Below are 16681 nucleotides of genomic sequence, written 5' to 3' on the forward strand. Positions count from 1 at the left end.
AAGCTCATCTGTAACAAGGGAGGAGGGAGGGAGCCAACGCCCTGCCCTATGGCCATCAGAGCACTGACAGTGTGGTGTTACACACTGGGTACCATTCTGGGCAGTTCACAGAGAGGAAATCTTTCTTTCTTAAGATTTATTCAGTTATGGACCTGGTGCGGTAGGTTAACAGCCAAAGTCCTCGCCTTGCATGCCCGGGATCCCTTATGGACACCAGTTTACATCCCAGAGGCCCCACTTCCCATCCAGCTTGCTGCTTGTGGCCTGGGAAGGCAGCCAAAGATGGCCCAAAGCCTTGGGACCCTGCACCCATGTGAGAGACTGGAGGAGGCTCCGGGCTTCTGGCTTCAGATCAGCTGCGCTCCGACCATTGTGGCCGCTTGGGGAGTGAATCATCAGATGGAAAATCTTCCTCTCTGTCTTTCCTCCTCTCTGTATAATTTTCATCTCCCACACAAGTGCAGGGTCCCAAGGCTTTGGGCTGTACTTGATTGCTTTCCTAGGCCACCAGGCCACATCCAGGTCTCCCCTATGAGGGCAGAAGCAAAGCTCTTAGGCTGTCATCCACTGCCTGCTTTCTTAGGTGTGCCAGCAAGAAGCTGGGTTGGAAGCAAAGCAGCCTGGATGTGAACTGGCACCCATATGTGATGCCAGCTGTTCCACTCCTAATCCTGTTCCCTGCTAATGCACCTGGGAGTCACAGCCAGTGGAAAATGGCTGGGTATTTGGACCCTGTCACTGACGTGGGAGACCCAGATGAGGCTCCTGCTTCTGCCTGGACCAGTGCTGGCTGTTGTGGCCATTTGAGAAATGTACCAGAGGATTGAAAAAAATCTCTAACTCTGACTTTCAAATAAATACATCTAAAAAAAAAAGAAAACTTAAGTGAGGCACTCCAGTGTATATGTGTGACATCTACTGTGGTGTGTAGTAAGCTTTCACAAGCGTCCGCCAGCCTGGTTGCATTGCCTCAGAGGAAACGTGTGAAGCGTGGTGTCTGGTGAGTGGTGAGTCAGGCACGGGGACACAGTGAGGAAAGCCAGCCCAGCTTCATCCGTGAGAAGCTCCCGGTCTGGAGACTCAGCCGGTCACTCACCATCACATTGCTGCCCCTCACTCCCTCAGCACACATGCCACAGGTAGTGACAGCCCAGGGGGCTGGGGAGGACAGAGGCCACCCAAGAGGATGGACAGCTTCCTAGAGGAGGTGGCTTCTGAACCGAAGCCTGCAGAGTGAGCAGGAGCTTTGGCATATAGCAGGCTCTCACAAACATAAAGATGGTCCTTGGAGTTCATGCAGCTTAAACTTCCAGGATCCCTCTCTCATCTGGGCTCTTCTGAGCCTTTGGGAGGAAGGACCCAGGCAATTTTATATTGCATTTTTTTTCTTTCCTCTTTGAAAGTAGCTATATATTGAGAGAGATCATTAATTCACTCCCCCAAAGGCCACAATGGTTGCAGCTGGGCCAGCCTGAAGCCAGGAGCTTCTTCCATGTCTCCCACATGAGTGCAGGGGCCAAGGACTTGGGTCATCCTCTGCTGCTTTCCCAGGTCATAAACAGGGAGCTAGGTAGAAAGTGGAGCAGCTGGGATTAGAACTTGTGACCATATGAGATGCTGATGCCATTGGCAATAGCTTTACTCACTATGCAATAGTTTATCGATAATCTTATTTAAAATATACGTCTTATTTGGGTGTCATGGGCCCAAGCACCTGAGGAGCCATCCTCTGCTGCTTTCCCAGACACATTAGCAGGGAACTGGATAGGAAGTGGAGCAGCCAGGATTCTAACACAGGTCCTCCAATATAGGATACCAGTGTCACAGTAGCAGCTTAACACACCACACCACCACAGCACCACAGCAGCTTCTATGTCAGCAAACTTGTATTCCTTTTTGAAAAGAGGCCCACCACTTGTAAAAGTCTGGACCCACCCCTGGCTAAATGAGGGAATAATAAGTGCTGAGGAGCGAGGCAGCCATGTTCCAGGCTGAGGGAAGAGCATGTACAAGTGCCTGGAGATCTGATGGTGTGTGGCGTGCGACAGTGCACACAGCCTCATCACCCAGAACTCATCCTCGGCACACACACTGCTCACCAGCGCCGGCTGTCAACAGCGTGCCCCTGCCCTTGCTCATGGCCATGCTGGACACCCTCTCAGCAACTGCTTTAAACTGGATTAAATAATAGAAAGCTCAAGGGTTCCTACCTCCCCACCCCCACCCACATACCCAGGCTCACCCTCACTGGTTGCTCACAGATGCTGGTGGAGCTACATCCTGTAGCTTGCTTCTTGTAGTTCTCTCCTGTCTGGGTACCAGTTTCCCAGAGGCTGGCTGAGTTTTGCAAGTGAGCATCCAGCCTCTGCAGAGGAGCTGGCTGCTGCTCTAAGCCATCTGTTTGGATACAAGCAGTGATGCCCCCCGCCCCTCCCTCCATATCACTACCTGGCCTCTGGTCTGAGTCCTCTGCCCAGCGTGGCTGTCCTTGCCGGCTGCACTGCCCCCCTTTACCCCCTCGCGGAGTTGGGGGCCGATTCAGGGGAGCTGGAGTCCCTCCCCCTTTCTTTGTGAAGGGCTAATGGCAGCCACGAGCTATGATGAGTCACAGCTCAGAGCATCTGGGGCCTAGAGGTGGCAACAGGTTAACTCCTCATGGACCAGTGGCTCTGCCTGCCCAGAGATCAGGTTGTCTTCCACCTGGCCCACCTCTGTGTGCAGACGGGGAGTGTTCTGAGGTGACACGCCAAAGTTGGGGAATCAGGGGAGACGGGAACTAAGGAGGCAAGGGGTTGGATCACGATTCTGGGGTCTGGAAAACTGGATTCCAGTCCTATCTTGCCACGTTTCAGGGGAGTGGTCCTGAGGGAGTCCCACAAACTCCACGCCTCAGTTACCCACATCTGCAAGGTGGCAGTGCGTGAACCGCCAGGCAGCTGGGAGGACTGTTAACTTCCCGCCTTCTGGCAGGCACTCGGTGGGCAAGTGGGTGGAATGGAACCCACGCCCCATATCCGAGGCTATGCTTGTGTCTGGCAAGGGCGTCCCAGGAACGCAGTGGGATGATGCACAGGTCCGGGCGGGAGTGAGGGCCAGGTGGGCCCGGGGCGTGGCAGGCCTGAGAGAACTTTCTGGTCCCTGATAGGGCGGGCGTCTGCGGCAGGCGCGCGCGCTCGGGTCCCGCCGGTGTCCGCGCACGGAGCGCCCTGGCCCGGGCCGCGCCGCCCTCGACCGCCCTCCAGCGCGGGCCGGGCAAGCGGGGAGCCCCGGGAGGCGCGGGCCGGGCAGGGTCTCTCCCACCCCCGCTGGGTCCCGGCCCGGAGCCGGCCCGCTCGGGCGGGTGAGCAGACCGAGGCCCGGCCCGGCCCCGCCGCCTTCCCCGCCCCCGGCGCGCCCCTCCCCGGCCGCCGCGTCCGCGGCTCGGCCGCACAGCGGCGGCCTCGGGGTTCCGGCGACAGCACCTGGACCGCGCGGCTGGCGTCCGGCGGGGACAGTGCCGCGCGCCCCCCTCGGCGATGACCTCGGCTGGCGCCCCGGGCGCCCTGCCCGCGGGGTAAGTGAGCGCTGGGGCGGCCCCTGGGGGCGCAGGCTGCGGCGAGGCGGGCTCTGGGCTCCGGGCTCCGGGCCAGGCCTCCCCTGCGCCGCCCGCACTGCGGCTTGCAATCCCTCCCCACCTGCCAGGCCCCCTTAGGGCCGTTGGATGCTGCGGCGACATGGGAGGGGCCGCCGGAACTGCCCCCCAGTGATCGGGTCTCAGGGACCCCGGTGGGTCTTTCCCATCCCACCCTCCGACTTTCTCGGAGCTACCTCCCTCAGCTTTCCTCTTGGCTGTGCGTGGGCCCTGTTATATCATCACCCTGTTACAGCTAAGGAAACTGAGGCACTGCTCTTTGAGTAACGTGTCTGCGATCCCCCAGGAGGTAAGAGTTTGGGTAGGGGTGTAAACCCACCACTGTTTGATGTCGGAGTCCCGACGGCGCCATCATCTTCAGGGTCTAAGGTATGGCCAGTGGAGCCCTTGAGGCTCAGTGAGAAGCAGGTGGGAGAGGGGAGCGCTGGCACTGTGGACCCTCGAGAAACCAGCAGCCCCACACTGGGTCACTGCTGGCAAGTAGGGACAACTGCTGGGAACCCTGGTTGCCTGGCAGTTGCTGGGCAAGAGATCCGGCCCAGGTGAGCTGGGAGGGGTGCCCATCCTGCCCTGAGCCTCACCACTAGTGACAATATTTGCCAAGGGCCTGAGCCTGACACATGAACAGGGAGGTAACGAGGCTGGTGCCAGCTGGCAGCTGGAAGCAGCGGCAGCGAGGCCTTCGTGGGCCCCTGGCAGGTGGAGGGTGTGGAGGCTGAATTGCCTCAGGCTTCTGCTGCCTGCCCGTCTTGGGGCCAGGCCTCCTGGGACTGCCCCCCATCTGTGTCTTTGAGACCACACAGCTCCAGCTGACCCTGGGAGCAGAGCTCAAGCAGGTACCCTTCCCACCTGCAGTGAGACACTTAGTCACTCAACACACACCAGCCAGGTTTGCCCTGGGCCAGCCCTGAACCTGGTGAACAAGCCCTGCCTGAAATCTCCACCACTTTTAAAAATTACGAGATAGTTTCAAGGCTTTGGGAGAATAAAGCAAACACTTGTAATGAGGTGAACTCCCTTGTCACTCAGCTTTGTCAGATACTAACATGGCATCCTGTGTATTTCCTATTCTCCTATTGAGGCCATGGAAGTCCTGTTGAGAACCCTGCCCCTGCCCCAGAAACCCCGACCAGCTTGTCACCTCTGTGCTCTTACTCTGTGCTGTAAGGAAGGTGCAGCTTACTCTTACAATGCTTTGTACATGTGACCTCCTGCACCTGGCCGCTCCTCTCTCTACGACAGGCTTCTGAGCTTCACACTTCTTGGTCCTGCGGCTCTGCTTCCTACTTGCCCTGGTACATGCTTTCCCCGCCCGAAGTAGACACCCCCACGAATGGTCTTGGACGATTGGTATTTATGCATTTATTTCTTCAGGGTACTCCCTAGTAATGACATTGCTGGAAAGTAGGATATGGATATTTGATTTTTGAGAAATCTTATTTGAAAAGTGAAGAGCAGAGGTCTCCCATTTGCTGTCCGCAAGGACTTGGGCCATCACCTGCTGCCTGCCAGGGTGTACAGCAAAAGCTGGCCTCACTTCGCTCCCATTTGGGTGTGAGATGTCAGTGTCCCAGGCAGTGTCTAACGCCCCATGCACTCCTTTTTTTTTTTTTTAAGTTGCTGGGTTTCATTAGAAAATCAATGCAGCTATATGAGGAGATGATGATGGTGCAGTGTCTGAGTACATCCTCTTGTGTTTTACACAGTCCCAGCCATTCTTTGCAAGGCTGAGAGGTGTCGGTTAAAGGCTTTTCCCAAGGTTATCCAGCACGTACTTGCTGAGCTGCAGCCTGAGCCCAGGGTTGTCCATTCTTGAAGGCCATGCTGCACTGATCTGTACCGTGTGATGTTGCTCTGTGCGCGGTCAAGGGACACTCCAGAAGGAGACTCACAATGCTGTTTGCAATTTGGAAAGGTCTTTTTGGGAGGCAAGTGTTTGGGTCCATGGCTACAGACGCCACTTAGGACACCCACCTGGGCCCCATGCTGAGGTGCCTGGGTTCCAGTTCTGACTCCAGCTCCCTGCTACTGAGTCCAGGTCCCTGCTGGTACACGCCCTGGAGGCACCAGGGGGACTCAAGCCCAGGTGCCTTTGATGCCCATGTGGGAGACCCGGATGGAGCTCCTGGCTCCCAGTTTTGGCCTCATGCAGCCCTGGTGGTTGCAGATCAGTTTCTGTCTGTTCCTCTGAGTCTCTGCCTTTCAAATACATTGAAAATAAAACACATTTGAGGTAAAGGTCATTTTGAAACCCACAGGACACATGACTATTGTCTGAGCCAAAGTGCCCATTGGCGTGGTGGAGTGGGGACCAGAGGCAGACTCCAGGCTGCCTCTGGCCTTGCAGCTTCCCTCGCTGAACCCTCTGACCTCAGGTTGGTGGGACTTCTGTTCCCAGCAGGAACTGAATGTCTCCCAGCTCCGTCCAGCTCCGCGCAGGGAGCTCTAAGGTGGATTATGGTAGGGAAGTGGGAGGATGGGCAGAGTGGAGTAGGTGCAGACTACCTGCTACCCCGTCCACCCTCCAGCTGTCTTCCACTTGGGCCTCAACTGTGGGAGGGACCTAAGTGGGGGAAGCCCCCCACCACCATTCCAGAGCTCCTGGGATTGCCCATTGCTCTGTTTCCTCCAGTGTGGCTCCTCCTGTCCTCCCAGGCACAGCAGAGAGGCCACCATCCCTGAAGGAGCATGTCGCTAGAGCCCAAGAAGGTGCTGTGAGCAGAAAGGCCTTGATGACACAGGGATAGCCATGGTGCAGGGAGTGGCAGCCCCAGCCAGGGCAGGGGAAGAGTTGGCACTGTTGCTTGTGCAGAAAGCATTTCAGCCTGCTGCCAGCCTCCTGTCCTGTCTTCACTGTCTTTAGCTGTCAGAAGCAGATAAGAGCTCCCTGGGGTAGGAGGCTGGAGTGCAACAATGCAGCCATCAATTGAGATACAATCCACAGTGAAAATCTCTTGGTGGTAGGGGCTGTGGTTCATGCTGTTATTAAGTCAGACAGGGCTGAGGTCCCTGGTCAGGGCTGGCAGCACTGTGGCATAGTGGGTAAAAGCCATCAATTACAATGCCAGCATTTCATGTGAACATGGGTTTGAGTCCCATGTTTCCCATGGGTTTCTGATTCATCTTGAAAAAGGAATAGAGGATGGCCTGAGTGCTTGAACTCTTACACCTGCGTGGAAGATCAGGAAGAAATTCCTGGCTCCTGGCTTTGGTCTGGCCTAAGCTCTAGCCCTTGCAGCCATTTGGGGGAATGAAGGAGGATTTTTTTCTCTCTGTCTCTGTAGCTCTGATTCTCAAGTACATAAAATATTTTTAGATGAAAAGGTTCTTAGCCTTCCCAAGCTGCCTAGCCAGCCGTACTCCACACCCCCAGCTCCATTTAGCTGGTCCTTTACCTTCCCTGTCTTTCAACCCTCCCAGACTTCTCATATTTGCTGATTTCATGTCATTGCCTCCAATACCCTTTGCTTCTTGGTCATTCTTATTCCTAATTCCAGGCTGTGTTTTCCTGATGACTTCCTTAAGTCTAGTCTAGCCCTCGGGTCCCCATCCCAGCCCTGATCTGGTGGCCTCCACCGTCTCTGACTGCATCTGTTGTTCCTTAAGGATGTAAGCAGACCCAAGTCTAGGTCCTCCCTGTCCCTGAGCCCCAGGCCTGATTCAGAGCTGGAGGAGGAGGTAAGAAGTAAACCCCAAGGCCTGCTGCCCCCTACCTCCACACACACACACACACACTTGGGGAGAGAGACAGGCCAGGGCTACTGCGGAGGGAGGGAATGCACAGTTCTGCCCTAGCATTCATCAGGCTGAGTGCCTTTTGGTCCTGGGAGACAAGCAGGCAGACATCTTCCTTCGTCAGGCAGGTGTCTATGCAGACCCAGGAGGCAGGTTCTCGGCTTTGGAGTTGTTCGCAGATGACATAAGCCTGAGCTGATGAGCACTTCCCCAGGCAAAAGCTTGGGTCACAGCTCACACTGGTCATGTGACCTTGGCTAAGTTACCTGTCCTCAGGGCCTCAATTTTCTCATCTGCAGTGTGGGTAACAATCCTATCTTGGCTAGCAGTTTGAGGACTCGAGGAGAGAGTGGTAGCTGAATGCCAGAACAATGGGCACAAAGGCAAGTAGACGCTGTCTAGCCTCTTGAAGAGAGGCAGGGGCAGCTTTGGATGGGATTTTCTAGGCTGTGGCAAGGGGCTTGGACTTGACCCTAAGAGTGGTGGGAAACCAGTGGAGGATTGTAATATTTATTTGAGCGGTACAGAAAACAGACAGCTCTCATCTGCTGCTGTACTCCCCAGATGTCCTCAATGGCGAGAGCTGGACTAGGCTGAAGGCAAGAGCCTGACACCAAATGCAGGTCTCCCAAGTGGGTACCAAGCACTCGAGCATCACTGCTGCCTTCCAGCACACGCGTTAGCAGAAAGCTGAATTGAAGGGCGAGCCAGAACTCAAACCCACGTATTTTGATGTAGGTGCAGGTGTCTTCACAGCTGGGCCAAACACCTACCCTTAGGCAAGAATTTTAAGTGCAGAAGTAACATGATCAAGCCTGGGTTTTATTAAAAATAATAAAGATACCTTTGGCCATGGAGGAGTTAGAGAGAATAATGTTTCTCCCTTAAAAACAGTAGCTGGAGGCTGACCCCATGAAATATAATCCCGATCTGCTACAGAACTAACAGAGTCTCTCAGGCTGAGAAGGAAGATGCTGGTAAACGAGATAAAACCACAGCAGCCATAGGGATTTTCAGATTCTAGAAACCCAGAGTCTCATGTCTTTAGTGGTTACTCAGGGTCAAAGCCTTGGGCTTGCACACAATGTGAGGTGGAACTTGGTACAAGCGTGGACCTCTTCAAGGGCTACAATCTAAGCCAACAGGAGGATTGGCCACGAAGATCCAACCAGCTTACAAAGGGAGACAACAGTTCTGGTAGGGGAAAAAAAGACTTCTCTAGAAAAAAATTTTTTCAAGATTTATTTTTATTATTTTTATTGGAAAGGCGGATATACAGAGAGGAGAGACAGAGAGGAAGATCCTCCGTCCGATGATTCACTCCCCAAGTGAGTGCAACGGCCGATACTATGCTGATCCGAAGCCAGGAGCCTCTTCCGGGTCTCCCACATGGGTGCAGGGTCCCAAAGCTTTGGGCCGTCCTTGACTGCTTTCCCGGGCCACAGGCAGGGAGTTGGATGGGAAGCAGGGCTGCCGGGATTAGAACCGGCGCCCATATGGGATCCCGGGCATGCAAGGCGAGGACCTTAACCACTGCGCCACCGCGCCAGGCCCCTCTAGAAAATTTTAAATGTTGGTCTGTCTTCATACACTTTAAAGAGTTTTAGTTCATGTTCATTTTTGGATCTGAGTACACCGTACTTTTCCAATCCCCAAAATATCAGAGAGTAACTTAATAGCTTAGTTGATCTGTAGCAGTAGTGCCCAAGGTAACCCAGGCAGGTTACTAAGCTTTCTGGAAGCCTGTGTCCTTATCCACAATCCCTGTAAGCACAGGCAAACGAGTTCATGACATCACAAAATGCACATGAGATAACTAACAGAAAAAAAAATGCACATGAGACAGGGCCCTGTGAGCAGCAGGCATCAGAAACAAGAAACAGAATGGAAGTTCTCCCAGATCTACAAGAATAGGATGATGCTATTGAGAATAGAAATAATTGTGCTTCAAATATGAGCAGAAATTGGAGCAGGAAACAAAAGATGGCCCCAAAAGCTGAGCAGATTTGAAAGAGAATGAGTGGAATCTTAGGAACTGAAAAATATGTCATTGGCATGAAAAGGAAACGGATTGGCAGGCATGGCAGGGGAGTCCCGGCCAGGCTAGAGGACACTGAGCAGACAGGGCAGAGGATCTGCAGTGCTGGGAAGTAGAATTAAGGGGGTTTAGTGAGGAGTGGGTGGCAGAGGTCAGGGAGAGAGAAGGATCAAGGAAAACTACCAAACTCCTCCTGGCTTGAGAAACTGGGTGGAGCAGTTCACCTTATTAGAATGGCACTGGTTGGGGAAGAGCAAGGCTGGGACAAAGAGCCCAAGTTCAATTCCAGATAAGACACACCTTGAAGGAGGGAAACTTAGGGCTAAGCCTCAGTGTGCGGGGAGGAGTTTACCTAGTGGGAAAGGGATTTAGTCTTAGCTTACTGTTGGGGGAATAAGATTTCCCTTCCGTGAGGTCCTTCTTCCCCTTTCTGGAACTTTCTTTTGCTCAAGAAAAACTCCTTGAGAACAGTCATTCTCAACCAAAGCATCACACAGATCTTCATCTCATGGTTCAGACAGGAAAGCTGAAGCCAAAAATGGTTCCAGTCTGGGAACCGTTCCTTCATCGAATGGATGTTCCTTCAAAAGCTGCTTGGTGCCAGATGTTAGGTGCTAGCCACACAGCAGTGATCCCAGCAGGGAGTCCTGCCTTCTGGGAGGAGGCAGATGATAAACAGGAAAGTCAGCAACGCATAGCTGATGGGGGTGAGGTGTTGCAGAGATGCAGTGGGGAAGGGGACCCTTGAGTGGGAAAAGCCCTGTGAGTTTACTCTGACAGGCCCACTGCCTCCCACAGCCCATTGTGACAGCATCCGGGGTTCTAGAATGCAGGCTGGGAGGCAGGAAGAGGCCTAGAGAAGGAAGAGTGTGAGAGGGACTCAAGTGAGAAGTAGTGGGTGGGCTGTGCCCCCCACCCCGGGGGCAGCAAAGCCCTATGGGTCAGAAGGGCCACAAGGACTGCCTTTTCCAGTGTGAAGGGTAAGATGCCTTGTTCACAGACTGCCGCGCCCTCAGCCCTCCGTGCTGTTGTAGATCCTCTCCCTCCCACACCCTTGGAAACAGCAAGGCATGAGTCCCAGTTGTCCCTGCACCCAATGTGGACTGGGTAGTCCCAAGAAGCTTGTGCCAGCGATTGAACCAGGGAAGTGGAGCTGGGCTCTGAGCCTCTGCTCAAGCAGGATGGGTGGGAGGCTCCTGGGTCAGGCCCCTATCTCTCCCCCAGGACTCCTGTGAGCAGCCTCCATGAGGCCCTGGACCAGTGCATGACCGCCCTGGACCTCTTCCTCACCAACCAGTTCTCAGAAGCACTCAGCTACCTCCAGCCCAGGTGAGGCTCAGGCCCGGGAGGGGGGGGTGCAGGCTGTGTGTGTGTGTGTGTGTGAGAGAGAGAGAGAGAGAGAGAGAGAGACTGTGTGTGTGTATGCATGTACACATGTGTGTATAGGCTGGGGTGTGTGGAGACCTGGAGGACCAGTGATTTTGTGTGAAAAGGGACCCTGTGTAACTGAATGCCTTCAGCTTTCTGGATCACCATGAGTCTGGAGAAATTGTAGGAAAATGACCCAGGCTCTCTGTTGCACAGCCTGTGCACAGTGAGCCTGTCACCAAGATCACTGCCCCAAGGTTCGATTCTTAAAAATATTTGTTCTTGTTTTGTTTGAAAGGCAAAGAGAGCCATATGAGGGACCGACACACAGAGGCCTTCCATCTGCTATTCATTGCCCAAATGCCAGCCATAGGTGGGGCTGGCCCAGGCCTAATCCAGGAGCAACTTCGTCCAAGTCTGTCACATAGGTGGTCAGGACCCCAGCAATTGACCCATTGCCTGCCACCTCCCAGTGTGAGCATTGGCGGGAAGCTAGATTGGAATCAGAGGAGCCAGGACTCAAACCACTCTGATATAGGTTGTAAGCATCCTAGGCAGTGTGTGTCTCTCTCCTTTTCTGAAGATTTATGTATTTATTTGAAAGGCAGAATTAAGAGAGAGAGAGAGAGAGAGAGAGAGAGAAAGAAATCTGTCATTCACTACCTCACCAAATAGCTGCAATGGCCAAAATGGGGCCTGTTCGAAGCCAGGAGCTACTGGTCTCCCACGTGGGTGTAGGGGCCCTCCTCTGCTGCTTTCCCAGGCACATTATCAGGGAACTGGATGGGAAATGGAATAGTCAGGACATAAACTGATGCCCATGTAGGATGTTGATACCACAGGCAATGGTTCTACCTACTGTGCCCCATCTGGTTCTCTGCGTTCACTCAAGGACTCGTGGGACGTCAGTGCCATGCAGCCCTCTAATTGGTTGGATTGGCTTTTGGGTGATTTGGCAGAGAGCTGGCTGCAGGAGTCAGCAGATGGGGTGGTTTGGCATCCACGAAGAAGAGTCCTTCAATATTGGGCCTGGAGACTCTGGAGATAGCCACCCGGGTCCTGAGGTTGGGCAGGGCCATCCTGTCTGCTGCCTGCCTTTCCACAGTTCCCTCCTCTTGGCCTGAGCTGGGAGCCTGTGCTGCCTTACCTGTTCCCAATCCCTGGGGAAAAGCAGCTGCTGAGCGGAGCTGGGCTGCCTGTTCTGTCTCTTGGCATTGACCAAACACTTTTTCTCACAGCTCAGCTCGTGCCAAGGGGTAGGAGTCCCCAGGGTGTGATGATCAGAGGGAGACCCCTGGCACTATCCCCATACCTTCCCACCCACTCTCAGGGGATCTGGGCATGACCTCAGCCAGCCAGGCCTGTGTCACGCCAGCCTCCCCCACCTCCTGACCCCATGTCATCTTCTACAACCCAGCTCAGGCCAGGCTATACTTTGGTGCAGCTCTAAACTGTCCAGCAGATGTGGAACCGGTAGCTGGAGTCAGAGCATGGAAGAAAATGTTAGAACCAGATGCCGTGGCTCCCAGAGCTGGAGCTACAGGCAGCACAGGGTCCTAAGAGGGCTTTTCCCTGGTCCCTCATGGCAGGTGGGGTAGCGGGGGACAGCACCCAGAGAAACCAGTCTTCACCTGAAGCTACCTTTCCCACCCCAAGGAAAGAAGTGTGGCTTTTCTGTCTCAACCCACCCCATTCCAGGAGAAGGGATTCCTCCCTTATTCCCTGCTTGTTGAGCTTAAGAGCTTTCCTCCAGGCTGCAGTGGCACCCTGCCCCCTCCACCTGTGACAGCCAGAAATGGCTCCGAACATTGTGCAATGCTCCCAGAGGTAAAATCACGTCGCATCTTGTGACAACCCAGAAGTGTTTCCAGGAATTGCTGAATGTCCTCTCAAGGCTGGAAGTGGAGGTATGACCACCTTCTTCGAGAAGTCTGGTCTAGAGAGAATCTTTCTCACAGCCTCCTCTCCACTTGCGGCCTTGGGAACGTTAGAGCTGCTGGGGTCCACCTGTGCTCGCCACTCCTCTTTATGGGGTACGCTTGTTTAATGTTCCCGTTGCCTCATCTAGTCAGTGAGGGCTGGAACCCAGAAAGTGACCCAGCTTACCACACCCCTGACCCTGACACACCACTGCATGTCACTTCTTTGAGTGTCATTGGCATCGGTGATTCTGATTCATGGCACTCAGCAGTGCATCAGTCCCTAAGCACTGTCCCTGCAGCTAGAGGCCGCTGTCCTTGTGTTTTTTTTTTTTTTTTTTATTGCTTGTTTGTGTTTTTTGATGACTGATTGATTGTGCTTAACAAGTGACAGAGCTGGGAATCAAACCCAGGCCCATGCTGCCCCTCAAGCCATGTGCTGGCTGCTCATGCTTGTGGATCCCCAACAGAGCCAGGGGCTGCCCCAGCACGGGGAAGGTGGCGGGGCTCATGCCTGTCCAAGGAGCACATGTAGGAGCATAAGGGCTGTGCATGGAGACGTGTAGGGGCCAGGACGCAGGACGTTGCCTGTCCTGGGATTTCTGAGGGCAGAGGCAGGAATCTCATGAGAGTTGGGGGCGAGGCGGTGATGGGGGCGAGAGGAGGGGGAGCAGTGTTTCTGAGCAGTGCGATGACTGCCCAGGCTTGGTCCTGCAGCCCAGGTGCTGCATGCTTGAGCCCTGCGTGGTGGCAGTTGGGTGGCCCCCAGGCTGCCATTCCCAGCCAGAAGCCACAGCAAGTTGCAGGTTTGGCATCGAGTGCTTTGACAGAGCTGGAGTTGGTATGAAGGAGCTGAGCGGAGGGACCAGCAGACAGCGAGAGGCTGGGGCAGCAGGCAGCAGGAAGGGAGGGAGGCTGTGGAGGAGAAGGGGGCATCCCAAGGACTTGGGGCAGAGCCATTCCGTGTGACAAAGACAGGGTCTAGGTATGTCCCCGGGGCAGGTTGGTTGTGAAGCTGTCACTGGTTACTTCAGCCGCACCTCCCAGGCACCCGCATGTGGCTTGTCTGTGCCAGGTACGGAGCCTGCAACACTGAACAAGATGGGGGCTGCAGCAAGAACACAGTGAAACCAGCACCAAGAACATGTGGTAAAGGGGCTGGCCATCAGGCTTTCTGCGCTGCAAGTGTGGTTGCAGGGAAGTGCAGGCCACTCATTCAATACAAAATTAATTTAGAGTCACAAGGCCAAGGCAGCAGACTAAGCCAAGTGTGGGATCCGTGTTGAGCAGCTGTGTATTACTGCTGCTAAGAAGTCTGAAAGGAGCCTCTTATTTCAGCTCACGCTTTTGGAGGTTTCCGTCCAAGATCCAACTGATTCGGGCATCTGATGAGGCCACAGGGGGACAGTCATGTGGCCAGCAGAGACACAGGGCACACCCCTGCATGTATCTCTCCTTATAGATATCAGTACTCCACCCCAGGAGCTCCCCTCAACAGCCCGTCTCAACCTAACCACTTCCCAAGCCTTGTCACCAGGCACCATACCTGGATTGATTTCCACCTTTAATTCACTAACACAAGGTTCTGGGGCCCAAGCTGTTGACATGGGGACCTCTGGGGAACACCCTATTATCCACTCTGTAACAAGGCCTCATGCTGCCACACAAACTCCCCACCTGCAAGGCTGGACCTAGCAGTGATGTTTATGAGTTGCCTGGCTAAGGAGCCAGCCGGATCAAGAGAGTCATTTCTGGACAGAGGGAATGGCTTATGCACAAGCCTGGCACTGGAGACAGCCAGGCTGACTGAGCTGGGAGAGCTGAAGCCAGCCCCAGCCAAGAGGAGGCAGGTGACACAAGGTGCACTGGGTGTGTGGAGCCCCTGGAAGTGGCTGGAGCTGGAGAAGTGGGCCATGAGGGGACAACTGAGAGGACCAGGGAGCAGCATGGCAAGAATGCTCATGGTGATGGAGTTGGGACTTGGGGAGGGAGAGGAGCCACCTGGGCAAGTGTGAAACCCTTGGCAGGGACAGGGTGGAACAGGAAGGAGCACTGGGGTTAGGCCCGGATGGTAGTTACAAGGCAGGATAGGCTGGCTACCAAGAAGCTGGCCTGCTGCTTGGACACTGGTTGAGAAAGAAAGGGCTTGAGGCCGTTGGTGCAGCTGACCTGCAGGTGGCCAGGAGCCTTTGGCCCCAACACTACTCGCTGATGGCTTTTCTGGAGCCCTCCCTGTCCTATCTGCAGGTCTGGAGCCCAAAACATGAGACCCCAATGGACACCATGTGCCAAAACTGGGTTCAGCTCAGCAGGGTGCCATGTGTGGAAACCAGAACTTGTGGGGTACAAAGTAAATAGAGTTTCTGATGGGGTGGCATACCTCTATATCCCATTTTCTAGTCCAGTTCAGAGTTGAGGGGCTTCCAGGTGGCAGTCTGGGGAGGGGCCAAGATTCATAGCTACAGGTGCACACTGGGGCCTGGGACCTCAGACCAGAAATTCCACTTTGTTTGCCAGTTGCTGGGTGGGGTAGTTCCTCTTCCTGGGCCCAGCAGCAGCTTGGGTTCTGCAGGTGGCACAGGGCTGGTGCAGCTGAGCTGTGAGACTCAGACCTGCAGTGGGGGCAGGAAGAGGCAGGAGCTGAAGACTGGGAGATGAGTCAATGTGCTGCTTAATTTTAGTGATTTAAAAAAATTTTTAAATTAGTTTTATTTGAAAGTGAGAGAAATTTTATTTGAGACTGAGGGAGGCAAGAGAGCCTCCATCTGCTGGCTGCCTCCCCAAACAGCAACAAAGCCAAGGCTGGGCCAGGCTGAAGCTAGGAGCCCAGGCCTTAATCCTGGCTTTCTGCAGGGCGGCAGGGACTCCCTTGAGCGGACACCTGCTGCTTCAAGGTGTAGAGTAATAGGAAGTTAGAGTTGAAAATGGAGTGGAGACTGGAACACAGGCACCCTGATATAGGACACGGATTCTAGTTTTTTAAGATTTTTTTTTTATTGGAAAGGCAGATTTACACAAAGGAAGACAGAAAGATCTTCCATCCTTGGGTTCACTTCCGAGAGAGAAAGGGTAGGGGGGTCCTTCCAACCACTGGTGTGCCCCCCCAAATGGCCATAAATGGCAGGAGACAAGATAAAGTGAAGTTAGGAGCCTGGAGCCTCTTCCAGGACTCCCACGTGGGTGCAGGATCCCAAGGCTTTGGGCCATCTTTACTGCTTTCCCTGGCCACAAGCAGAATCCTGGATGGAAAGTGGAGCAATTGGATCACAAACCACCACCCATATGGGATGTTGGCACTTGGAGGTAGAGGATTAACTAGGCCATTGTGCCAGTCCTAGGATATGGATTTGAAGGTAGTAACTTGTCTACGGCCATACCACCCTGAACGCACCCGATCTCATCTGAAGGTAGTAACTTCATTTCCTGCTACAATCAACCACCCCTAAATATACTTTTTTTCTTAGGACTTTTTTTTTTTTTTAATTTAAAAACAGAGTTGCTAAGAGGAGAGACAGATTTTTTTTAAAAAAAGATTTATTTATTTATTTATTGGAAAGTCAGATATACAGAGAGAAGGAGAGACAGAGAGGAAGATCTTCCGTCCGATGATTCACTCCCCAAGTGAGTGCAATGACCGATACTATACTGATCCGAAGCCAGGATCCAGGAACCTCTTCCAGGTCTCCCACATGGGTGCAGGGTCCCAAGGCTTTGGGCCATCCTCGACTGCCTTCCCAGGCCACAAGCAGGGATCTGGATGGGAAGTGGAGCTGCCAGGATTAGAACCGGCACCCATATGAGATCCCTGTGTGTTCAAGGCGAGGACTTTAGCCACTAAGCCACGGCACTGGGCCCGAGACAGAGATTTTCTATCCGCTGGTTCAATCCCAAAATGGCTTCAGTGATCAGAGCTGGGCTGATACAAAGCCAGAAGCCATCAGTGTCTTCTGGGTCAGCTGGATGAAGAGGGCTATTTCTAGCAGAGGGAGG

General features: G+C 53.9%; 1 protein-coding gene across 3 annotated transcripts in view; it reads left to right on the forward strand.

Moving 5' to 3' along the window:
- The window catches only part of TTC39A (tetratricopeptide repeat domain 39A), a 45781-nt gene that overhangs the window by 7814 nt on the left and 21286 nt on the right, over positions 1-16681 (forward strand). Inside the window, exons 1-2 of one of the 3 annotated variants that reach the window (XM_040978562.1) lie at positions 3429-3553; positions 10629-10733. In XM_040978562.1, coding sequence (XP_040834496.1) covers positions 3516-3553; positions 10629-10733 — 143 coding nt within the window. In that variant the 5' untranslated portion in view covers positions 3429-3515. Of the gene's footprint in view, positions 1-3428; positions 3554-10234; positions 10385-10628; positions 10734-16681 lie in introns of those variants that run through there. The other 2 variants (XM_040978561.1, XM_040978563.1) reach the window with 2 other exon arrangements.

The sequence above is a fragment of the Ochotona curzoniae genome, unplaced genomic scaffold (genome assembly GCF_017591425.1).
Source record: "Ochotona curzoniae isolate NIBS_2020 unplaced genomic scaffold, NIBS_Ocur_1.0 contig_291, whole genome shotgun sequence".
Lineage (NCBI taxonomy): Eukaryota > Metazoa > Chordata > Mammalia > Lagomorpha > Ochotonidae > Ochotona > Ochotona curzoniae.